This window comes from Planococcus citri, chromosome 2, assembly GCF_950023065.1.
Source record: "Planococcus citri chromosome 2, ihPlaCitr1.1, whole genome shotgun sequence".
Lineage (NCBI taxonomy): Eukaryota > Metazoa > Arthropoda > Insecta > Hemiptera > Pseudococcidae > Planococcus > Planococcus citri.
In genome coordinates this window covers 81,930,215-81,954,706 of record NC_088678.1, presented here as the reverse complement: position 1 = coordinate 81,954,706, position 24,492 = coordinate 81,930,215, and the positions used below count along the sequence as shown (strand labels likewise).

Here is a 24,492-nt window from a genome sequence, read left to right as displayed (position 1 = left end):
GTTGAATTAAAATACCTACTTGCTAAAAATTTCGAAAGTTTGATCAAACTATTTTTGAGAGCTCGATGATTTTCAGAATTTTTCCAAAAGCATAGCAGGATAAAATAGGATATGGCCCATGTGCTCGGATTTTGAAATTCAACAGTGAAAATTTTTTCTTAGATATGGTTTTAAACCCCCTGTGATGAAATTTTCAGATCGTCAATTCATCCTTAACTCCTCCAGAAGGGATCAAATTACAATTTCAGCTTTTTTATACACAAAGAAGACCTTTAAAAATGCAAAACCCCGATTTCTTCACGACTTTTCAAACCAAATTGATTAATTTTGGCCAAATTTAAAAAAAAACTATCATCCAAATTTGTCAATTCTTTAAATGTTTAGTAACTTTTACTTTAAAAAATAATGAATACCTAGCGCCATTTTGGGAACCCCTGAACTCCCTTCTGGATGACCCACCCAACTCGAATTACACCACATATTTCAATTTCAGAGCAATTAAAAATCTTCGATTTTCTTTAGCTGTGACAAGTGAATTTTCCCAAGTGGAAAAACCTCACATTGACAAAAATGAGTCAAAAAATGATAGATTTTAAATTTCTCTGAACTTAAAAAATGCTAATATCTCGCATGTAACACAAATCTATTCAATTTTTAGAAAATGGGAGAGTGAATGAGGGTGTCACAGACACCTAGTCAAGAAAATAAGTTCATATTCGTATTCAGCACCCCCAAAAACCTAATAAACCATATGTCACACAATATTCTCAATTTTTAGAAAATTTGATCGGCCTATGAGGGCGTTGAAGGGGTCTAATCGAAAAAAGAAGTCCATATTCGTATTCAGCGCTTCCAAAAACCTAGAAATCCATATGCCACTCGTTTTTTCTTCAAATTTCAGAGGGGCGGGGGAGGGGGAGTTGGTGTAGAATGACAAAAATTAGTTCATATTCGGAATAGGTGTCCTCAAAAACCTGACAAAAGATATGACACACGATATTTCAAAATTCTCAACATTCAGACCGATATTTTGAGACTACATAGTACGTACCCCCCTCCCCCCTCCCCTAATGGTTATGCAAATCTCACCACGAAAAATTCAAAACAGCATAAAAAATATGGCAAGCTTTCAAAAAAGAGCTCAATTTTGAAGTTCAAAAATTTCAGGCTAATATTTTTGAAACAAATCGTAATTACTCTTCAGCAGCAGTCTCGAGTGTTGAGCAATTCAACTCCAATGTAGGTCACTGGGGCGAGAAATTTGAACCACTGAAAAAAAACAACTCGTTCTACTCGCCTAAATGGAAGGTGGAGGGGGCTAGGGCCAATGATAGCAATTTTTTCTCTTTCCAAACGCACATAAATGAGGAACCATCAAAAAAAAAATTTAGCAAAATTGAAGGACCTTGACTCAAAATTGGAATTATTTGACATGGAATGACCTCAGAAGAACTTCCACAGCTTTTTCACAACTTCATAGTTATGTATTTAAAAATTCTGCAGGATTTCCTTTGAGCCAAGATTATTGGACAGAACAGAGCATCCAGTTCTTATTTGAACACTGATTCGCACAGACTGTGACCTTGAACCTGACAGATTCCGGTGATCTTCGAGATCACAGATCAAAGTTCAGAATCCGAGTTGAGAAGTCAGCATGTTCAAGGATTCGAGTTCACCTTCAAGGTTTAAGAGATCAAGTTCGAATTCAGTGAAAAAAAATCAGGATCTTATTAGATCAGAGATCATGATTCGGGTTCAGACCACCATCCCTGTACTTTCATTTTACATCTCCGAAGAACAACTCGATTAAAAAATAATATTACAAATTGGAAAAAAAGTACAAATTGCGATGAAAACGTACCATTGGGCGAGTATACTCTCAAGTTGATGGGAATATTGGAAATTCCTTTATTATTTCCGGTAACTCTGTCAGTTTCGGCTTCGATTTCTCTCCTGATTTCGTCAAAGTCCATGAATTTTTTACCTTTGCAGTGTAAGAATTCTCCATATTCTGCGAATTAAAGAAAACAAAAAAAAATTAAAAATCAATAGAAGATTTCGTTGAAAAAAAAAAGTATGTAATTCAAGTTGAGGACACGATAAACGATAACTCGTAATATAAAATCTCAAATATTACCAGATTATGAAATTCAATTACGTTTACATTCGTAATTCATACACATAGTAGGTAAACATCTACAAAACTTTTCAAGTGGATTTTTTGCAAGTTGCAAGTATATTAGATAAGATAGGTAAGCACAAGAATGAACAAAGTTCCTCTTCTCTTCACCTCTAACAAGACTAAATGATTTGTTTCTCGGTTGTATTTGACGTAGACAAAGAAGCAAAGTGATAAAAAAAACAACATCTCGCTGGAAATCTCGAGTTCTCAAATTGTCGGTTGGAAAGAAAAACTCTATTAATTTTTTGTACGAAAATTACTTTTTATTAAAATTTTCGTGCAGTAAAAGGAATGAATTAATTGACAATTATTACGTTTTCTACTCTTATTTTTTATTTTTATTTTTTTGTTTAACGAAGATTTTATGTAGTTCGCGTTCGTGATTTTCTATTCTATTCGTATTCACGTAAACATCTATTTAAGACAGTTTTAACGTCTGCACCTCGAGGAAAAATTATGTATCAAAATACGAAGGCGAAGAATCGTTTGCCCCGCAATGCCTTCAGAAGAAATTTAAAACCGCGTAGAAATTAATTACACTTAATTGACGTACTACAATTAACCTTATACACACCGCAGGAGCAACTACCACCTTTCAACCTCAATAATGTGTGCATTTAACAGCACACAGCCAGATTCGCGCCATAAAAATAATTCCCTCGAAACAATCGTGCGTTTTTTAACGCTCCATTAAAAAAGAAGCGCGCTAAAAAACGCAACTTGGACGGAATTTCCAATTTAGCGAAGCTCTTTTGATGCGTTTTGTGCGCCATAAAAATAATCTTCTCGCAAAACACACCATTTCTCGATGATCTTTTCTCTAGATTTTGTTAGAAGAAAATAGGGTTTTCGTACGTCTTGGAAACTATCTCGTTAGACGTAGGTATGATTGCGTAACTGATACACACCCAAACCGGTAAGCGAGGCTTTTGATCGATTAATCGACCAAAAATAATCGAATCGATCGGTTTTACTCATTTCTATTAAAAAAAAACTCATCGCTAGTGACGGTTTTAAATCGAATAATTGGAAAAATGATTCCAATGGTGCAAGAGAGGGAAGGAGGAGTCGAAAGCTTTGATCAAAAAAATGAACCAATACTCACAAACTCGAGCGTAATTGAAATATTTTCATCAAAATGGGGGAGGGACTCTCGTATGAATCTTCAAAAGTGGGAAAAAATCGCCTTTTGAGCGGGGGCTTTTTGCAAGGGAACTTTTTGAACTCACATTTTTCGATTTGAAGGAAACCAAGCTAGATCGAAAGAGCGCGTCCTAAAACTCCCTTCATTAAAATTGCAACTGCTCAATTTCATTTTTGGATTTTGGCGAATTTTTGAAAATTGTAAAAATTTAAAAAAACATTTTCCAGGGCATTTTTTAACTTTTTTAAAATTTTTTTATTGAAAATGAATATTTTGAGCAAAGTGAATTATTGAGATTCCTATACATCAAAAACTACAAGTTTTGGATCATTCTGGAGCCTCCAGCGATTTTTTAAATCCTCCTCATTCTTTCAAGTATTTTTTAAAGAACTTTGAGTCCAAAATGGAGTCATAATTTTCGGCGTTTTTTAAAAAAAGATGTCACAAAATCTATCAAAATGGGTTAAAATCTTGACAGAAAATCAAAAATTGATAACAAAACGTGTTTTGAGTATTTTTTGCAGAACTTGTGAGCTCTAAATCGGGTCATGATTTTCGACGTTTTCCAAAAAGGTTTTATGAAATGTATCAAAATGGGTTAAAAACTATGCAGAACATCAAAAATTTCCATCAAAACCTTTTTTTTGAGTATTTTTGAATCCAAAATGAGAGTTATGAGTTTTGAAATTTTTGAAAAAAATGCCATTGCAGTCTATTAAAATGGCCGATTAACATTGCACAAAAAATTCAAAATATTCAAGTATTTTCGATGCAATATTTTAACAGCCATTTTGAAGAATTTTGAGCTTGAAGTTACGCCTAGATAGGGTGTCATGGGATCCATTCAATGAGGCATTAGTGTCCTTCAAGTGTGATTTTTGGGCAAAATTAGCGCAAAAATGTTTAAGTTGGCGTCATCGAGTCGAAGGCCCCAAAAATCAAGAATCATAAGGAACCCATAATAGGGCGCAATTGAATTTTTCAAGTCGTGACCCTCCGATAAATTGCACCCCCCTGTCGATCCTCCGGGACAACTTTTTTCTTAAAGGGGGAGTCCTAAGGAACATTTCTAGCCCTTGTCCTCAGAAAAAAAGTGGCCCTACATACAAAATGACGGCTATTTTGATTGACAGGTCAGCCAAAATTGCAGATTTTGCGTTCCAACATAGGACTTGCATAAATTTTTCAAACTGTACAAAAGTAGATCGAAAGATCAAGCAAAAATTCATCACCTGTCAAAATTTCAAGTGCTAAATTGCGTTTTTCGATTTTTGGTGAATTTTTTAAAATCAAATTTAGGTCAAAAATGAGGGAAAAAAATCAAAATTTTACCAAATTCACTAAGAAAGCTGAAATTTGGGATACACCCTATTTTCGACATGGCAAATCGATTGGAAACTGTTTAAAACCGTTTTGAGCAGTTCTGGAGCCCCCAGCAGATTTTTGAAACTCGAAATTTCACAAAATTTCACCAAAATGGAGTTGGAAAGCTGAAATTTATTCTGAAAACTAATTTCAATACGCTACGAAGTCAACTGCAGGGAAATTGCAAAAATTCCAGGAGCCTCCATCAGATTTTTGAAACTTTAAATTTTCACAAAATTTCATCAAATGGAGTTGGAAAGCTGAAATTTACTCTACACTCCAATTTTAGCACTCTCTGAAGACGACTTCAAGTGGGTTCAAATCATTTTGGAGCCTCCAGCGACTTTTTGAAAATTACTGGAAACTTGAAATTCTCGTAACATTTTACCAAATGGAGTTGGCAAGCTGAAATTTACTTCGCAAACTAATTTCAATACGATATGAAGTCGACTACAGTTTCAAATGGTTTTAAATGAATTTGAAGCTTCCAGCTACTTCTTGGAAATTTCAATTTTCCGAAAAACACCATACGACCTCTCAAAAAGTGGCTGGAAGCTCCAAAACGACTTAAAATCCACCAGCAGACAACTTCGTAGCGTATTAAAATTAGTTTGCAGAATGAATTTTGACTTTCCATCACCGTTTAATGAAATTTTTAGAAAATATAAAGTTTCAAAAATCTACTGGAGGCTCCGGTTATTTCCAAAAAATCGCTGGATGCTCCAAAACGACTTGAAATCCACCAGCAGACAACTTCGTGACGTATTGAAATTAGTTTTCAAAACAAATTTCAGCATTCCATCTCCATTTTGGTGAAATTTTGTGGGAGTTTCGAGTTTCAAAAATCTGCTGGAGGCTCCAGAACTGCTCAAAGCGGTTTGAAACAGTTTCCAATCGATTTGGCATGTCGAAAATAGGGTGTATCCCAAATTTCAGCTTTCTTGGTCAATTCATGGTGAAATTTTGATTTTTTCCCTCATTTTTGGCCTAAATTTGATTTTCAAAAATTCACCAAAAATCGAAAAACGCACTTTAGCACTTGAAACTTTGACAGGTGATAAATTTTTGCTTGATCTTTCGATCTACTTTTGTACAATTTGAAAAATTTATGCAAGTCCTATGTTGGAACGCAAAATCTGCAATTTTCGCTGACCTGCCAATCAATATGGCCGCCATTTTGTACGTAGGGCCACTTTTTTTTAGTATAAGGGCTAGAAATGTTCCTTAGAACCCCCCCCTCAAGAAAAAAGTTGTCCCGGATGATCGACGGGGGGGGGGGGGGTGCAATTTATCCTTAAGTAAGCTCCCCGTCTAATAGATTAAAATTTCGCGAAAAATTCAAATATTTCAACGAAAATATTTTTTGAGAATTTTGAGCTCAGAATTGGGTCATAATTTTTAGATATTAACAAAAAATTTCTGAAACTGGTAAACATTAAAACTTTTTGAATTTTTATGGAAAAATCAAAATTTTTTTCACGGTTTGGGGTTTTGATTTTTCAATTTGCCAGAAAAAATTGGCAAGAAATCTCTAATGCATTCTTTTCAGAAAATATAAATATCGAAATTTTGAAAAATGAACAGAACTTTGCCAAATTTGGCAAAAATGGTAGTCCGGGGCCTCAGACAGTGACATAATTTTTGGTAGCCCGCAAATTCGAAAATTATCTCCCCCCCCCCCCGCTTCTCAACGAGATTCATAAATAGGTTAAAATATCACTTTCGAACTCATCTGGCTGGGTGGAGAGTGTGTCAATTACGCGCCTACTAATTCATTTTTGGCTCTTTCAAAGCGTTTTGAAATTTTAAGAAAAAATTAAGAAATTGCTGGAGGCTCCAAGTTGAATTGAAAAAAATCGTCACTTTTCTCAAAAATTATATTTCATGAAAAACATTGAGAATTGCCCCTTGGAACACCTTTTATTTTAAATTTACAAAAATTCGCCAAAAAATGTGAGGGTTTTGAGACATTTTTTGTAGATTTAGCTCAGTTTCGTTGAAATCAGAATGTGAGCTCAAAAATTTTCCTTGTTTAACAAATTCTGACCAAAAAGGACGAAAAATATTCAAAATTTCATCTTTTTAAAAAATTGTCTTCTTATAATTTATTTGTCCATTTTCTTTCATCTTTTCCAACTGTTGAAGGTTCCATATAAGGAGCCTAAAATAGCTTGGTGGGACTGGAAGACGTTTTTCTAAATAAAGGAAAATGAAACCGGGGGAGGGGAAGGGTGGTTGAGGAAGTCGAATTAAAAAAATTAAGCCATACTTTTTCGTGTTCAGCATCTTCAAAAACATACAATCCCATACATCGAATGAACTCAGAATTTTTTTTTAGATTTGCCTCCAAATTTGGGGGGGGGGGTGCCCTTTCTAATCAAATCTCAATATTTCGAAACAAGGTCAATTTTAATGCAGTCTCAGAAATTACGTTGCGTTGAAAGTAATTTCAAATCATACTTCGCCCTAACAGAATTATTTTCAAATTTGAGCTTTCAATTGAAAAGTTCAACTTTCAATTTTTGAAAACTTTGATGATTATTTTAGAATCAGATTTTAACGTGCTTTCGAATGGTGAAATTAGGTTTGAGCCCAAGTATCAAAGCGATAGACTATAGTATCCTCTTGAAATTCAGTACCACGAAACGTTTCGAAAATAAACACCCCCCCCTCCCCCCCACAACGGACTATTGACAAACTAATGATTATTTTCCTGTCAGTTCGATTTGAGTAAGTAGATGTTTTTTAAATTCGAACAAGATTGAAACTTGAAAGTAAGTTGTTTCAAAAATTGCATTTTCACAGATGAAGTTGACATGGATGACCCACTTATCATGAAAAGTTCAACTTTCATGGTGAAAGTTTAAGTTGGAATTTTTTCGAATTTTGTTTTATCGATTTCGAGTCCCTTGTAATTATTCTTTTTGAACCGTTGCTAACGGATTTGAACGAGCTTTCGATCTTCAAAGTTGAAGCATTTTTGAAAATAGGAAATGGAATTTTGAAACCAGACTAGGGGTTCTCAAACTACCATCGATGAAGTTCTAAAATATAAAAATTATGACTAATATTCAGGTACATCCGGTGGTTGACATTGGTTTTCTATTTCGTTCATTTCTTCCATTGAAACGCTATAAATAAATCTATACTCAATAGGCACAGAATGAATAAAGAATTACGTTCATTGAAAACATACCGACTGTGCTTTGGATCAATTGCAAAATCAAAGGTCTTCTGGTGACTATTCCAGAACCACGAGGTAGAAAATCCCTGCAAAAATAAAAACAATACATACGTTAAAAATTTGCAAATAAATTGATAATTATTTATGTATCTACAACTACGTCATCGACGTAAGCTTGCATTAGGCGTACATGTATAAGTATGTACGAGTATTATCTACCGGGGGAATGATAATGAATCACAGCCCGACTGACAGAAAAATAATAAGCTGAGTTGATATTGTGTATTATCATCGAATATATGATAAGAAATTGGTAAACTATATAAAAAAAAAAGGAAGCTGGTTAACGAATTCTAACTCGTTGCTTGCAGTCAGATCACTGAAAACAACGCAATATAAAATACGAAATGATGAATATTTAGGCGAAATGATGCACGTTTCGTGCAATCTGGTTCGTTCCGAATTCTGGCTATGGCATATGGATATGGCACAATGGTTGTAAGACCTGGTACGATGATTCATTCTGTAAAGTGAGTCAATTCGACGTATTCGACATCGGTTGAGAAATTTCTCCAACTCACGTATAATGTATTCTGTATAGAATTTATATATTACGTATACTTCTCGTATACCTATAACTCGATTCGATTGTTTTCTCCGTTAATTCGTCGTTCATTTATTGTGAGAAAAATCACGCATCGACTTCGAACGGCGAAGAAATAAATAATTATTGTATTTGTTTACAGTTTTCTTTTTTTTTTCTTCAATCTAAGGAAGGTCGCAGAGATAACGAACATGGGAATTAACATCTCAATTCAAGCCTACCGATAAATTAAGAATCCGATACAAATTAAAATACATTTCGACATTCTATACATTGAGGAATTATCGACTGAATCACTGATCCGCGTCATGAACGGATTGAACAAGAACCAACGCCAGGCGTAGTAGTAAGAAAATAAACAGCGTTAATCGAGGGCTAAAATCGCCTGTCTAAGGTCAAAAGTAGATCGAAATGTAGAAATAAGAAAATCTCGGTAATTTGGGATGCTTAAAATTGCAGACGAATAAACAAGTCGAACAATCATGTGTATTTTTTCAAGGATAACTCCTCATCATCATCATCATCATCGACTCCGCCAAAATACCCATCATACGTCAATTTCCGCGTTGAATAGAAAAACTACTGGTTTTGCGATTAAAGCGAAGGGAGAACGTGACGAAAGTTGTTCTTTTCTTCGAATTCGAATACGGGCTACTAAACAGAGGGATAATATTTTCATGGCATAGGTTAAGGTTACAACAAATGAACAGTTATACACACCTGCCAACGAAGTTTTCTAATACCGAACTTTTTCCAGCACTTTGACCACCAACGACGGCAATCTGGGGCAGGTCCAATTGCATATGCACCCCGAGCTGGGTGAATGCATCTTGTAATTTGTTGACGATAGGAATTAACTGCTCTAAACCTGGATTTCCAGCCATGTTAGAGGCGGGTGGCAGTAACAGTTATTTCAATTCATTCGAATCAATACGCAATAATCACTCAACACGACATGATTCTTTAACACATACGAACGGTTTTACAATAACGTTGATATTTATTAATCGACCAACGAGATTTTTAAAATAAAATTACACCAAATACGACGAAATAATTGCAACTTTCTTCATACAGTGATTATTTTAACAGTAACAAATAGACAAACACAACGTACTGCGAGGAGTAAGGATCGTCACTGACTGGATGTTATTAAAATTGCAGTCACAGATCAAATTTAGCCGAACGGTTACGATTTCGAGTCGCGCTCTACCGTTCTTATCAGTAAAACTGCGAATATTTTTTTCCAAAAAAATCATTTTTTTAATCGATACCCGAGGTTTTGGATCATTTTCTAATTTAATTTATCGAAAATATTAAAGTTAAAAGAATATTTCCTACGAGAACGCTCTTTAAAAGCTCGTTAACGACGAATAAATTATTAAAGAAATTTCTAGCCGCTTCATAGAGCGAAAAATTTCGGTCAGGGGGTATCAAACGGGCGTTTTTTGGTAACCCATGCCATGGTCATTCATTCAGGTTTTTCTGTCATCTCGAAAGAAATCAATACATTCAGTGTTGCCAATTTGGCATATATTATGCTAGATTTAGCATAATGAAAACACTTTTAGCATCAAGAAAATGAATTTAGCATATGGCATATTTCTTAGCATAATGAAAATTCATTTTTGGAATATATGTTACAGTTTTGGCATAATTTTTCAAAAAAATTTGGAAAATTATACTGCATAAAGAACAAATTTTTGATTGAAAAATGGTGTTTTACGAGCTGAAAAAGCAATCTGATGATCTAATATGACGAAAAATGTCACAATTCCGTGAATTTTACCAATTATTTAACTATGATATAACAAATTTGTTGAAAATGATGACTGATTTATCAAATATTATCAAAAAAAATCTTTTGGCATAATTTAGCATATTTGAAATGCTCAAAAAATCAATAAAATGACGTCATTTTTTTTACAAATCGCCGACATTTAAATAAAGACTGGCAAGGATCGCTTCAAAATCGGGAAAAATTGAATTTAGCATATTTTTTTCCTCGTTTTAGCATTATTTAGCATATTTTTCGGCTTCATCTAGCATAAAAAAATTTTTGGACTTGGCAACACTGAATACATTTTACAATATTCGCATTACATTAATTCTAGTTTCAATTTTTAAATAGATCGTCACACTTTTAGAAATCAATTGTGTAACCCGCATTTGAATTTTATTGCCATCGCAATAGTAGGTCTGCTGTATGCTGTATACATCTTGATTGCCATCGTATTTTTGCCTTCTGAATATAATGGCGCGAATACACACGTACGACAAGGCGAATGATGTTTTTAAATTTTGATTAAATTTCAACGAGGAAAGAGAGTATTTTTTTCAGTTAATCGATCATGTTAGACGAAAGATTATTGGCACTTTTAGTTACGTTGCTGATGGGTCAACGATCTAATCACTGTTCAGCTATGAAAAAAATTCTCAATCATTCCTCGTAGTTACCTACCTATATTTTTTTTGGAGACACTTATTTTTTGAAAAAGTCGAGTATATAAGTTCGACTTGAATAATGCGAGCAGCTCGAAGCTCGAGGAAATATGTACCCAGACGTAGATCATTTTGTATGTTCGTAGTAGTGCTCTATTTACAGTTAGGTTTCTACGTATTGATTAACCCCCACACAGAACGTAGATGAATAGGTATTTCAGTTGTTTGAAAATTACGTACGTCAAATGTGACTCTAGCTCGAATGAATTTTTGAAATTCTTTCAAACAGTGACACAGTTGAAATTTTTTAATATAGCAGTACGATGTAAGAAAATGAAAATATTTTGGAAGAAACTAGAAAATTTTACGCTTCGGGCGCTGTACTTCTTATTCTGTGTGCGGAGTGCACCCAACCAGAGTAAAATATTGATTAAAATTTCAAGCAACTACCATTGCAATATGATACAACATTGTTCCAGTTTTTAACTGGGTGAATTAGAAATGTTTTTTGAACCCTCATCGTGAATAAGATATCGTAGGCGTAGGTACGTTTATCCTATCGTAAACTTTTCTCCCCAAGAATTCAATGTCAGCTGTATTACCTAATCAATTAGCGAAACATATGTTCGAAATCGTGCGTATTTATTTTTGAATAAAAATTATCGAAAATTTAGGATAACGGTTCGGTTTGGTGTTTGATAGTGTGGAATGAAAAGTTGTATTTCAGCTGAACTTATATGTCAAGATAACAGCCCAGTTTTTCAAAGACACCAAATCTAGGTTCATGTTTTGACCTTGGCCGTATAATTTCGCTTGGTGAGTTATCTGAAGGAGACTACATAAGCCTTACCGATACACAGCTGAGCACTGAGCGAACCAACCACCCCCTTTATCATCTGCGTTTGTTCTCGGAAGCATCGGTATCCTTCGTTCCTTCCGAACTTTTTCTACCCAGATCAATAATAAAAGGTAACCACCCAGATGGGGGACGGGGCATCAAAGGTACCTACTACCTACATAATTGCAATGAATGTTGATATTTTCACTGCCAAACAACAACCAACGTTGAAATATGAGACAATTCCTCTTTGTGTTAGAGCTGGTATTTAACGATGAGAAGTTTTTTTTTTTTGGTAGGTAATTTTTGAGGCAAAAAATTTTGAGAAGTTGGAATTTCAAAATTGAGTTGATATTCGTATATTTAAAAAAATAGTAACCTATTTTGAGACATTTAATTAAAGCTGTGGTTGAGAAAAAAAAAGTAGGTACCTAATGGGAGTAATTTTGGAAAATGAAAATAATTCCCAGCACAATATTTCAACTTAGGTTTAAAATTATTTTCAAAAATAAAAAAGACAATTTTCGCCAACTTCGATTTTTTTTCAAGTGTAATTTTACCTACTCAAAAATGAAATTGTCCTGAGTAGGATTGTAATTTACGTACCATCTGTATCGAAAGAATGAAAAAATTCTGATACAGAAGTTTGGAAAAATATATTACCTTTGAGAGTATATATTATAAGGTAAAGTACCAGTTGTGGTTATACTTTTTTCAACATGCTCTGAGAAGGCCAAATTTCAACTTTTTTCAAATTTTTTTTATTTTGTTGTGTAGTGTGACTGTTGAACTACATAATACTTGGGAGGAAAAAAAAAATCAAGAATATTTCATTTCTTAGTAGAGAATCTCAAAAACTTCCAATTATCCGCTAACCGGGCCCCCTGGCCCGGTTGCGGACAAAGATTGCTCTAAATAGTACTAGATGAAATCAAAAATTCTCAAAAATATGCAGAGGTGGTTATTTCATCTTATTACTATCCAAAAACTTCCGCAGTTATGAAAAATTACATATTTGACTCACTTTTCTCCATTATTGAAATTTTCCTTCCAAAAAATTTTAAATTCTCAATTTTTATCATTTTGAAACTTCAATGCTTTTGTACATAGACTTCATGGGTGAATTTTCATGTTGTCATGAATGCAACGAAATGATTAAATGTTACAGAAAAAGATACATGCGATAATTTTTTTTTTTAGCCCATAGGAACGATTATCCACAACTGGTACTTTACCTTAGGTACGAATACATTCAGAATGGATGAGGGAGTAATTTTCTTTCTAAAATTTACGAAGAAAACAAAATGATAATTTTTCAACGTAATCTCAATCACATCAAGTTTTAGTTCAGATTCTTCGTAACATTCTTTCACCATGCAATCCCTTCTAAATATTAAATTTCATATTCGAGAAAAAAAAAACATCCGTATTTATTGAAACGATAAATCAAAATTCACTAAAAAAAATTTCCGAAGAAATATTGCAAATTGAACCAGCAAATAATTCACCATCTACGGGAGAAGCCAAATAAAGCTTGAAGGTCAAAATGAAAATTACGAATTTTTGAAATAACGGTAAGTAGCAACTTGTATGTAAATATTGATCGGAAAGTTCATTCTGTTTTGACAGAAACAATTGCGCTAAAAACGAAGCGGGACTACATATATTTCCGGTTGATCTCGTTTTCAGTTTTTCAATCAATGTATATGTAATTATCTACATCGTACTTCAAATTACACGTACAAACCAATCAATAAATTTAATATCGAATAAATTACATTATTTTTTTCAATACATTGTAATCGACGTCGTCTATGTGAAAAATACAAAAAACAATTCGAAAAAATCTCCACGCGTAATTCTAGCACATTTTTCATTATAAAATAATAAATGGTGATATATAATAAAATATAGGTAGTTAAAAAAATAACACGTTTTCAATATCATCACAGACATAACAATGAAAGTAAGTAATATTTTCCATCGCGGAACAAATTATTGTTTCGGTTCGAATGAGATGCAATTTTTTTTTCATCAAAAAATAAACAAAAAAAATTTTTTTCGTACTTCCATTTTTGACGATAAATTTCAGATGAAAAAATAATTGATAAATTTAATAAAACGTTAACCAAAAAATTAAACATTCGCAAATCAATTGTAAATTCGCAGATTGAGCTATTAAAACATAGAAAACTTGATCGAGTAATTACTCATTAAAATCATTCGTAACAATATACAAATTAATACGGATAAGAAGACAGGATTATAGATCACAAAAAATAAGGAGTTTTCGTTTTCTCCGGGATCACTCTGTTCGCATTAGGCACAGCGTTAAATATTAAAGGTTCTTTGTCGTCTACTGTCTTAAAAGCTAATATCGAAGCGACGTTACCACAGCGATAACAGTAATTCGGAGCAGACCATACGGTGACGAGTTTATCGTTAAACATATATTTATATCCTGTAAAAAAATAATATTCGATTAATAACAGTTCAATTTTCAGGACAAGGAGTTAGTGTTGTAAATACCTTCGTGAACTAATTGATGAGCTCTGCAAATCAACTTTAAATTATTTATTTCCATAAATTTTTGAGTAACCGATTCACCAAATAGCCATCCAGCGCCTCTGGGACTCACAGCAAAATTATCAACTTCTTCGGGATCAGACCATACGAGATCACAAAAAGCACCTACGAATAACGAATGATTAAAAGTCGAATGGTAATTCATTTTACAATGTTTCTCTCAAGTTTACCTTTGTAAGGTATTTCTTGATTGCGTTCAATACTTCTTATTTGATCCAAAGTTTGTAAATCTGGAGATAAGCCACCATGGACACAGAACACCTGGTTATCGATAATCTGCGAAAGAAAAACGAATAAATTCAGTTCCAAAGATGTAGTTTCATCTGAATTACAAAAAGAATACTTACAGCAGCTATCGCTAAGAAATCAAATACTTTACAGCAGTATTTCCACGCGTTGATGTTTCCGTATTTCGTTTGGCATTCGTCTGCAATAACAGAGTTCAATTTTTAATATACTTGGCAACGCATAATTACGACGGAATGTTATAAATTCTACCATAAAATCCGTAAACTTGAGTTATCTGACGCGATTCGTGATTTCCTCTGAGTAAAGTGATTCTATCGGGCCATTTCACCTTCAACGTCAACAATCTAGTCAATGATTCCAAACTAAAATAACCTCTGTCGACGAAATCGCCCATAAAGATATAATTGGTATTGGGAACTTGACCGCCGGTTCTGAACAGTTCTTCGAGATCATAGAACTGCGCAAATAAAAACCATATACATGTAAGACAAATCGTACACGAATGGTACTCGTCAGCGTAGAAATTGTTTTCGTACCTGTCCGTGAATATCTCCACAAACAGTGACTGGAGTTGATACGGGTTGGATATTCGACTCCTCTAGCAGTAACTCTATCACCATGTTGCATAATTTCTGGAAATAAACGAGTACATTAGAAGGCAGAATATGGCAAAAGAGTGATGTCGGTCTGAGATGATACCGCAAGGTTCTGATCGATGGAGTCGACAGAAACTGCTAGTTAAGAAATATCTAAATTATATTATTCGGTAATCATAAAGGAACATTAATATCTCACTTTTAAGTCATTCTCCGGCAAATACTTGCACTGTTTAGCGATATCAATCCACTTGTCAATTTCAGACATGATGAAAAGGTTCCACTCCGACTACCACAGAAATATTATTAGATCTTCATCTACGTTCAAAATGATCACAACGAATTACTATTCAACTACGAAAATCTTCATATAACTGCATTTCTACGGTAAAACAATAAAATATCATGAAAATTTATCAAAATTGGAAATTTTAAAATTCATTATCGCTAATTTTGCGGACGATTTTGCTTATTGTTTTTTTTTAGTTCCAACTTTCAACACGAACATAGATGGCGCTGTTCATCAACGATCGCAGCGTTGTGTTTTTCTGTGACTTTGTGTTTTTTTTGGTCCGTTCCGTTCGGGTTCGGGTAACATCGCATAGAGAGCGTTGTCGGTTCCGGCCTCCGGTTCCGGCAGCGGCCTTGAACCGATTTCTCTCTTATCACTTCCTTTATTTTCTTTCTTTATCGTAAAATTTTAAAGCGCCAACCGCCAAAATATTCAATCAAAGAAAATTAATTCTTTCTAGATTTCATTCAACTTTGAACCGTAATTAAAGTCATGATTATGAAGTGGTTTTGGCTTAGATGATCTTTAATCGTCATTGAGTTCGTTTGAAATGTCCGATTCGTTCATCTAACATCTAACCAAAAAAGGAAAGCCGGCGTCGGGCGTATTGGAATTATGTCATCTTCGCTGATCCTTCTTTCAAAATTCGAAAATGGGCAATGCTGCGTATTTTGTAGAAGTAGCATTATCGATCCCCTTTCTTGTGGACCAGTCTACCAGTACAAACATCTTATCGCTCATTATTTTTGTCTAGTAAGTCATTTTTTTTTCACTCAGACTGTACCGATCATGTGTAATCAAAGGTGATAATTCCATCATTTCATCGCTTGTTTAGTTACTATCTTCGAACATCCGTCAAAATGGACGAGATACCCAAGGAATTTTGGGATTTTTACAAGAAGATATTGAAAGAGAAGTCGCTCGAGGAAAGAAACTGGTAAATGGAGAAACGTATTTGGGGAGCTCACTCTTACAGCGAGTAATAAAAAATAAACTAATTGTATTTTGTTTGCAGTCTTGTAGCTATTGCAGGAAGAAAGGAGCTCTGATAGGATGCGGCGTGAAATCATGCAAAACAATGTTTCATTTACCTTGCGGTATTTCAAAACAAGCGTTGAGTCTGTATTATGACCGATTTACGTAAGTTATTGAATTGATAAGTATTTCAAAATGGAAATTGAGCAAGTGCAAGATGTCTAATTGATGTTTCAGTTCGTATTGCTATAAGCACAGGAGTTGGATAAACTTTCCCGATTTGGAAGGCGTCCAAATTGAAAGTAAAACTTGTTCGATTTGTTTGGAAAATCTCTCCTTACCGATGGGTAATATTACATGGTCTACTTGCTGCAAAAATGCATGGTATCATAAACGATGCATTCAGGTACGAATTGCACACATCGTATACGTCTTCTTTTCCAACTTGTGCAACTTATTCGTGTTGTAATTTTTCAATTTAAGGAGGTTGCCCTCAATTCCGGATATTATTTTCGATGCCCGATTTGTAACAACGAAAGTATATTTAGAAATCAAATGCTCGAATTCGGTATCTATATTCCGAACCAGTGAGTACTTCTCATTGTATCACTGGTGATCTACAATTGAAAAGAAATATTGATTTTATGTTGTATTTTCAGAGACGCATCTTGGGAACAAGAACCGAATGCTTATTCTGGTGTCTACGAAAGGTACAGCCATTGCGATGCTGTGACGTGTTATTGCCCTTGGGGAAGAGATACTTGTCATCGAGCAGGGTGAGTCAAAAATGATGATACTTTATACGTCATTCTTAGTCATCAATTTTAACTCTGATTTGTTTATTTAGAGCTTGGCAAATCGTATTATGCTACCGGTGTTTGCAAAAAGGAATTCATAAGAAGTGTAGTATGGGAACAGTGAAACGAGATTTGTGGTGTTGTTCCAGTCAAACTTGTTTAAACGGTAATTTTTCATTCAACTGTGTCGATTTTGGCTATTGAGTTATTTGTTATTATTCAATTGTTGGGCAATTTTCAGAAAGTTCGAGCGAAGATGTAGAAGTACCCGAAACTTCATCCGGAATTACGACACAAAAGTATTTATTATTCTATTGCTTCGATTACCAGATGACGGCTCCATTCGTAAATACTTGTGTATTGTTGCAGCTTGACACTACCCTCGAGTAGTTGCGAAAACAAGGAGAATTTCGCTCTCCATTCAAACTCCGGTGATTTATCTAATCGAAATTATCTTCATAGAAGAAGTACGGTTGAAGTTTTTAATGCCACTTCGGTTACTGAACATCGGCAATCGTCTTTCTCTTCGATACTCTGTTCTCAAAAAGGTAAATTTCCAGTCAGCTGATTTGTAATCTTGGAGGAAAATCATCGTATCTCATCTAGATCAGACCTATTCACGTCTGGACAGGTGCAATCAGATCTTATCATGTCTGAACATATCTAATCCGATCAAAAATTGAATATTATTATATCTGATCGAGTCAGGCCAATTCGAATCCATAGAATGCTCGAATCTGATCAGATCCACTGATATCCCCCTCTGAGATTAGTTATGAACTTGTGTATCATCTCGTTTTAAATACGTATTGTTTTTTAGAATGTTTCAGTGGTCGAGAGACTCTCGAAAGTAGTTCATTTGCATTCAATTTGCCTCCTGTGAACTCCGTCCAGCGGCCTGCATTTGCTCAGCTCCTGAGAAGACGCAGTTTGCGATTCAAGTAAATAAAAAAAAATCACGTTATATGTATTAAACAATTTCCTATATTTATTGTTTTACATCGAGGAACATCTATTGCAGTGTTACAAGTGCCAATCATGAAGATGAAAAAACTAAAAGAAATGCATTTCAAAAGTTCGTAATTTCTCAATGTCGAGTATTTTCTTGGCTTCGCTTTAGTCGCGAATTGAACACAATGGGTTATTTTTATCATTTTTTTTTGTGTATTTTTATTTTTTAGGAATGAAAAATGCAACCAGCCAAAGAAAAATGTTGGAAAAAACTCTACGAGGTAGAACTGAATTAATAATTTTATAAAGTTAAAGTTATTATTCAATTGAAAATAATGTACTTAATTTATTTTATTCTAGATACTCTAATATGAGATTACATCGAGCTTCAAATCATTTAGATTTAATTGGAAGAAGGTAAGGAAACCTTATTATAGCCAAAAATCACTGGAACCGGTTGCGAAATTATGTTTTTGAAAAAAAATCGTCATTTTTCGAACACCCTGTTCAAAAACTATCGCATTTTTTTGGAATTCTGCGCTATTTTCAAGAATTGAAAAAAACACGATTTCTTCGGTTCAGTGATCTCGAATAGAATTTTTCTAGCGTTCATCGCACGAGTTCGTTATTTATACGAATTTTTTCTTATTCTTTCGCAGAAGAAGAAGAAGATTCCTCATTGATAAACGTGTGGTATTCGTGTATCCGGCCATTATGAAATGCATCAAAAATTTCGAAATTACTTTGTAGATTTAATTTCGAATTCTCGGTTATGAATTTTTTTACTTTCGATTTTTTTTTGTAGACGAATTTTTTTAGGATTTACGATTTTTTAGGACATTTTTATACGTATAACGTATCTACGTTTATAGGTTGATTTACGATTAGATAATGATACTCATGCTTGACTTCGATACGAATGCTTAATTTATATATGTAGGTAATATTATATCTCGATAATTTATATGGAAACATTTAATGTTTGAATTAAACTTCTTCTTGTGTAACTTCGACTTCTTCATTGTCTCCGTCGCATTCGTCTTCGAATTCAGCTTCTTCGGCGCTGGCTTCCTACGAATCAATTATTAAATTGAGAGTAACTATTTTATGTATTTTCAGTCTTGGCGTTTCATTGAAATCTTCTCGAAAGAAGTTTATTACGTACTTGATATTGTTGATACTCGGAAACTAAATCATTCATATTTGATTCAGCTTCTGTAAATTCCATTTCATCCATTCCTTCTCCAGTATACCAATGTAAGAAAGCCTTACGTCTGAACATGGCTGTAAATTGCTCGGAAATTCGTTTAAATATTTCCTGTATGGCTGTCGTGTTACCTATAAATGTGGCTGACATTTTTAATCCACGTGGTGGAATATCGCACACAGCGACCTTAACATTGTTCGGAATCCATTCGACGAAATATCTGTATAGGTATAGGTATAAAGAAACAATGGAAGTGTGATTATTGAAGGACGTTATTGTTTACCATCTCAAACGCACTGCACTGTGCACTGGTGACCTTACTTACGCTGAATTTTTATTCTGTACCATGAGCATTTGTTCGTCGACCTCTTTCATTGACATGATACCGCGGAATATAGCGGCGACGGTGAGATAACGACCATGGCGAGGGTCGCAAGCGGTCATCATGTTTTTGGCATCGAACATCTGTAATACACGTTTGTCTCTGGTTATTCGAGAAGCTTACATATTTTCATTTTTAAAAAACCCTTTCCAGTAGATCAAAGTTCTAGTAAAAATGCACGTCCCCCCTGCACCCCCCTTAGGCTTCGCCTAACTCTCTCTTTCCGCTGTTTCCTTCATGTATTTTGCACCCCTCTGGGGCTTCGCCCAACTCTCTCCTTCCGCTATCTTCTTCTTATAAGTATTCTCGGGAGGGCTCCGTACAGCCTTCCATTGTACTGTGAAAATTTGAACCCTCTAGGTATATTTGGAGGTGCTGTAGGCTTCCCTAAACGTCGAAAAACAGGGTTGGAAGGTTGAAACATGCAAGAGGCACTTCGGGTACACCCTCCCATTGTACTGTGAAAATTTGGACCCTCTAGGTCATTTTGGAAGGGCTACAGGGGACTGTCTGAAAAATTGGAAAACGAGTAAAATAGCAAAAAAAAAACACTTTTTTGACCCTGCCAGAGGTCAAATAGGGTTGGAAGGTTGAAACCTACAAAAGGCACTTCGGATGTAATAAATAGCAAAAAAATCCACGTTTTGACCCTGGAGATAGGTCAAATAGGGTTGGAAGGTTGAAACCTGAAATAATCACTCAGTCATGGCCCATGGGGCACCCTCCCATTGTATGCTGAGAATTTAGACCTTCTAGAACCATTTTAGGGGTGAAGGGGTCGACAACTGGGGTCATATGTGGTTTTTCCCACCTTAATTGGGGTGGGGATAATCTAGGAAGCTGAAATTTGGATATGTTGATCACAATTGGAGTACTGACCAATGGTATGATTTTGGACTCTTTTCATCTATTTGGGGTCATATTATGCCCCTCCAAAAAAATAACCTTTCTGTAAAAATGAGGTTGGAAGGTTGAAACATGCAAAAGGCACTTCGGATACATCCTCCCAATGTACTGTGAAAATTTGGACCCTCTAGGTCAATTTGGAGGGGCTACAGGCTGTCTGAAAAATTGAAAAACACGTAAAATAGCAAAAAAATCCACGTTTTGACCCTGGAGATAGGTCAAATAGGGTTGGAAGGTTGAAACCTGAAATAATCACTCAGTCATGGGTCATGGCCCATGGGGCACCCTCCCATTGTATGCTGAGAATTTAGACCTTCTAGAACAATTTTAGGGGTGAAGGGGTCGAAAACTGGGGTCAAATGTGGTTTTTCCCACCTTAATTGGGGCGGGGATGATCTAGCATCTAGGAAGCTGAAATTTGGATATGTTGATCACAATGGGGGTACTGACTAATGGTATGATTTTGGACCCTTTTCATCTGTTTGGGGTGATATTATGCCCCTCCAAAAAAATGACCTTTCTGTAAAAATGGGGTTGGAAGGTTGAAACATGCAAGAGGCACTTCGGGTACATTCTTCCATTGTACTGTGAGAATTTGGACCCACTAGGTGAATTTCGAGGGGCTGTAGGCTGTCTGAAAAATTGAAAAACACGTAAAATCAAAAATAGACCAAAAATCCACTTTTTGACCCTGGAGAGAGGTCAAATAGGGTTGGAAGGTTTAAACCTGCAATAATCAATCATGGGGCACCCTCCCTTTGTATTCTGAAAATTTGGACCTTCTAGATCAATTTTAGGGGTGAGGGGGTCCAAAATTGGGGTCAAATGTGGTTTTTCTCACCTTAAATGGAGTGGGAATGACCTAGGACGCTGAAATTTGGATATGTTGGTCACAATTGGGGTACTGACCAATGGTATGATTTTGGACCCTTTTCACCAATTTGGAGTCATATTATGCCCCTCCAAAAAAATGACTTTTCTGTAATTTTAAACTTTGACCCTTCAAACTGCGGGGGTCAATTTTAGGTCTTAAGAGAACCCCATTCCTTAAGTTTGAGTTGATTTGATCCATTAGAGCAGATTCCAGGTCATAAAATGTAAAAATGACCGTCGTGCTGAAACTTATATATGTATATAAAATCTGACACACCGGGAATCGTTTAGTTTGAGCTCAAAACGTCGAGAACTATCAAAATTTTTGACCCTCGACCTTTTTATCCAAAGTTGGGCCTACCGCAATAGCCATCATTTTTTACAAAAATTTGGCTAAAAATAAAATGTCCGAATTAGTAAACTACAAATAGGTCCATCCAAGTATCCAAGTGATGTTGAAAATTGAAAAAGCGAAAAATTGATCATTAAAATTTTTAGCACACCGCCCCCTAAGAAATAGAAAAGTGTTTGAACAATATCCTGCCAAAGGTCCAGCTTTTGTCTGTTGTTTTGTTCATTAAAATCTTGTTTTGATAATTGATACTATAGTAAATTGGTAGATATTTGTTTAGACAAAAAAAGAATTGAGTTAAATACTTGTAAGGTCAGTTCAGGAACCGTAAGTGCTCTGTATTGTTGACATCCTCGGGCAGTCAAAGGAGCGAAACCAGGCATAAAGAAGTGCAGTCTGGGAAATGGAACCATGTTCACTGCAAGTTTACGTAAATCAGCGTTCAACTGTCCGGGGAATCTGAGACAAGTTGTCACACCGGACATCGTAACCTGTGTGAATTTCATTCAGTCCCAGTTCAATTATATTATTGCAACGATAGTACTTAGGTAGGTAGGTATAAGAGAAATTTTAAATTAGGTAATATTCTCAAAATATTACCGAAACTAGATGGTTCAAGTCACCGTAAGTAGGCGATGTAAGTTTCAACGTACGGAAACAAATATCGTATAAAGCTTCGTTATCTATGCAGAAAGTCTCGTCGGTATTTTCTACTAATTGATGAACCGATAATGTGGCATTGTAAGGTTCCACTACTGTATCTGAAACCTGGATAAAAATATAAACGATATTTCTCTCTTTACGAAGTATAATACTTTCATCGAGGAATTGATAGGTACCTTTGGCGAAGGAACGACGCTGAAAGAATTCATTATCCTGTCAGGATATTCTTCGCGAATTTTCGAAATCAGCAAAGTTCCCATTCCGGAACCGGTTCCACCACCCAACGAATGAGCTAGCTGGAATCCTTGCAAACAGTCGCAGCTTTCGGCTTCTCTTCGCAATACATCCATTACAGAATCAATCAACTCGGCTCCTTCGGTGTAATGACCTTTAGCCCAATTGTTTCCTATGTGTTTACAAACAATGTATGGAATATAAATAGAACGAGAGTAGGTACATGTAATGAAAACCAAACTACAGGGAAGTAACTAAAAATAATGTTTTACCAAATGATTTAATAAAAGGAGATAATTTTCTACATTTTTTAAATTTTTTATTTTATAAATAGGATTATTTTTTTTCAAAACGTGGAAAAAAGTTTAATTATGCTATCGTTGTTCTTGTCAACAAATTGAACATTTTTTTTTTTTTTTTTAAATTCAGATATTTTATTTATTCTTACCAGCTCCACTTTGCCCAAATACATAATTATCTGGTCGAAATAATTGTCCGTAAGGTGAAGCACGAACTGAATCCATCGTACCTGGCTCCAAATCAACGAGAATAGCTCGAGGGACATATTTACCATCTGTTGACAAAAATATTACTCCGAGAAATTGAAAGCTGACGTAAACAAAAACAAAGCCTACCTATCTACATTTACAGGTTAATTCATATAGAACGTACATATTATTTATTATTACTTTAGCACTACGTAGTAGGTATATAGGTATTCAACGTATTGCGTTTATTTACTTGAAGCTTCGTTGTAATAAACATCAATACGATCAAGCTGTAAGTGATTATCGCCGTAATATTCTCCTACGTTGTTGATACCGTGTTCTTCGGATATAATTTCCCAAAACTACGATGCACAGTTAATTTATAGTTTAGTAAAAATATTTACGATTTACTTACCCAAATATTATCAATCAAAATGATCGTACCTTGGATCCTATTTGATTTCCGCATTGTCCGGCTTGTAAATGCAAGATTTCCCTCATTTTGAATTCTCGATTCTCTCGATAATAAAGTTATAATATAGTAAAAGTAACCTATAAGATACGAGGGTTTTTAATACCTACGAGTATTTATACGGTATAAAAATATAAAAAACAGTTTACATAACACCGCCGTTTACTTTTAAAATGCGGTTGTTTAATATGTACTTTGAACGGTAGCACGTTTTTTTCTTTTTTTTTTTCTTAATAGGATATAAACGTGGAGCGGTTATTATTAGCCTTCGTTACATTGTCAACCGGCCAAGTTTTCCTCATTAACGAGAGGGTAATGTATTTAAAGAGTACATAAAACGTTCGTATGTGTACATATTTCACTTGCGATGCCATACCGTGCACTGAAATTTGCGGTAGCAATTTTCAGAAACAACGTGTTATGAGAGCCACATCGCGATGCCTAGCGTATTTTTGAGTACAGCCTATAGATGCTCGGTTTCTGAATTCAGATGAATAAATTTCGACTATTGATTAGGATATAATCAGGCGAGACTGAAGAAATTCCCTTTAAATAGGTATAACGAAACGTATTTTTGACATAAATTGGAATGAAAATTCGATGAGTTTGTATTTAAAAATAAAATTCGTTTCATAGCCTCGAGGCTTGATCTTCATTCAGAAGGAATATCATAGGTGTGAAATTCAACTTTCGAAAGTTCAAAATACCAA

The 24,492-nt window shown here is 34.8% G+C and overlaps 4 protein-coding genes across 12 annotated transcripts in view; 1 reads left to right on the top strand and 3 right to left on the bottom strand.

Moving 5' to 3' along the window:
• The window catches only part of shi (dynamin-1 shibire), a 44,820-nt gene extending 35,187 nt beyond the window's left edge, over nt 1-9,633 (bottom strand). For 5 of the 9 annotated variants that reach the window (XM_065353572.1, XM_065353564.1, XM_065353566.1 and 2 more), the window contains exons 1-3: nt 9,200-9,633; nt 7,888-7,961; nt 1,862-2,011 (exon numbers count right to left, since the gene is read on the bottom strand). In XM_065353572.1, coding sequence (XP_065209644.1) covers nt 1,862-2,011; nt 7,888-7,961; nt 9,200-9,363 — 388 coding nt within the window. In that variant the 5' untranslated portion in view covers nt 9,364-9,633. The remainder of the gene's footprint in view (nt 1-1,861; nt 2,012-7,887; nt 7,962-9,199) is intronic. The other 4 variants (XM_065353567.1, XM_065353570.1, XM_065353569.1 and 1 more) reach the window with 1 other exon arrangement.
• Nucleotides 9,634-13,503: 3,870 nt separating this feature from the next.
• On the bottom strand, nt 13,504-15,671 carry PpV (Protein phosphatase V). The gene is made up of 7 exons (XM_065353562.1): nt 15,390-15,671; nt 15,131-15,226; nt 14,844-15,051; nt 14,693-14,772; nt 14,516-14,621; nt 14,289-14,450; nt 13,504-14,220 (listed from the first exon to the last, which is right to left on the bottom strand). The coding sequence occupies exons 1-7, from the start codon at nt 15,456-15,458 to the stop codon at nt 14,030-14,032; spliced, it is 912 nt and encodes a 303-aa protein (XP_065209634.1). The 5' UTR covers nt 15,459-15,671; the 3' UTR covers nt 13,504-14,029.
• Nucleotides 15,672-15,867: 196 nt separating this feature from the next.
• LOC135838041 (PHD finger protein 7-like) lies at nt 15,868-19,212 on the top strand. The gene is made up of 14 exons (XM_065353560.1): nt 15,868-16,235; nt 16,318-16,419; nt 16,498-16,622; nt 16,695-16,863; nt 16,941-17,044; nt 17,117-17,233; nt 17,305-17,420; nt 17,496-17,553; nt 17,624-17,802; nt 18,075-18,195; nt 18,276-18,329; nt 18,436-18,486; nt 18,566-18,622; nt 18,865-19,212. Exons 1-14 carry the CDS (start codon nt 16,098-16,100, stop codon nt 18,953-18,955), a joined length of 1,482 nt encoding a protein of 493 aa, XP_065209632.1. The 5' UTR covers nt 15,868-16,097; the 3' UTR covers nt 18,956-19,212.
• LOC135838042 (tubulin beta chain-like) lies at nt 18,216-24,162 on the bottom strand. The gene is made up of 9 exons (XM_065353561.1): nt 23,755-24,162; nt 23,564-23,672; nt 23,271-23,396; nt 22,765-22,994; nt 22,526-22,693; nt 22,231-22,416; nt 19,738-19,877; nt 19,371-19,632; nt 18,216-19,276 (listed from the first exon to the last, which is right to left on the bottom strand). Exons 1-9 carry the CDS (start codon nt 23,809-23,811, stop codon nt 19,193-19,195), a joined length of 1,362 nt encoding a protein of 453 aa, XP_065209633.1. The 5' UTR covers nt 23,812-24,162; the 3' UTR covers nt 18,216-19,192.
• Nucleotides 24,163-24,492: the final 330 nt, after the last annotated feature.

What these genes read in the sequence shown, in the direction of transcription:
- LOC135838042 (XM_065353561.1), bottom strand. Translation starts at nt 23,811, where the DNA reads ATGAGGGAAATCTTGCATTTACAAGCCGGACAATGCGGAAATCAAATA. An exon ending in ACTTGAACCATCTAGTTTCG is followed by an intron (nt 22,417 to 22,525) that starts GTAATATTTTGA and finishes AAATTCACACAG; the next exon opens with GTTACGATGTCCGGTGTGAC. An exon ending in GTACAGAATAAAAATTCAGC is followed by an intron (nt 19,633 to 19,737) that starts GTAAGTAAGGTC and finishes ATACCTATACAG; the next exon opens with ATATTTCGTCGAATGGATTC.
- LOC135838041 (XM_065353560.1), top strand. Translation starts at nt 16,098, where the DNA reads ATGTCATCTTCGCTGATCCTTCTTTCAAAATTCGAAAATGGGCAATGC. An exon ending in CAGTCAAACTTGTTTAAACG is followed by an intron (nt 17,421 to 17,495) that starts GTAATTTTTCAT and finishes GGCAATTTTCAG; the next exon opens with AAAGTTCGAGCGAAGATGTA. An exon ending in GATACTCTGTTCTCAAAAAG is followed by an intron (nt 17,803 to 18,074) that starts GTAAATTTCCAG and finishes ATTGTTTTTTAG; the next exon opens with AATGTTTCAGTGGTCGAGAG.
- PpV (XM_065353562.1), bottom strand. Translation starts at nt 15,458, where the DNA reads ATGTCTGAAATTGACAAGTGGATTGATATCGCTAAACAGTGCAAGTAT. An exon ending in TGCCGGAGAATGACTTAAAA is followed by an intron (nt 15,227 to 15,389) that starts GTGAGATATTAA and finishes GTTTATTTCCAG; the next exon opens with AAATTATGCAACATGGTGAT. An exon ending in TCAAGAAATACCTTACAAAG is followed by an intron (nt 14,451 to 14,515) that starts GTAAACTTGAGA and finishes CGTTATTCGTAG; the next exon opens with GTGCTTTTTGTGATCTCGTA.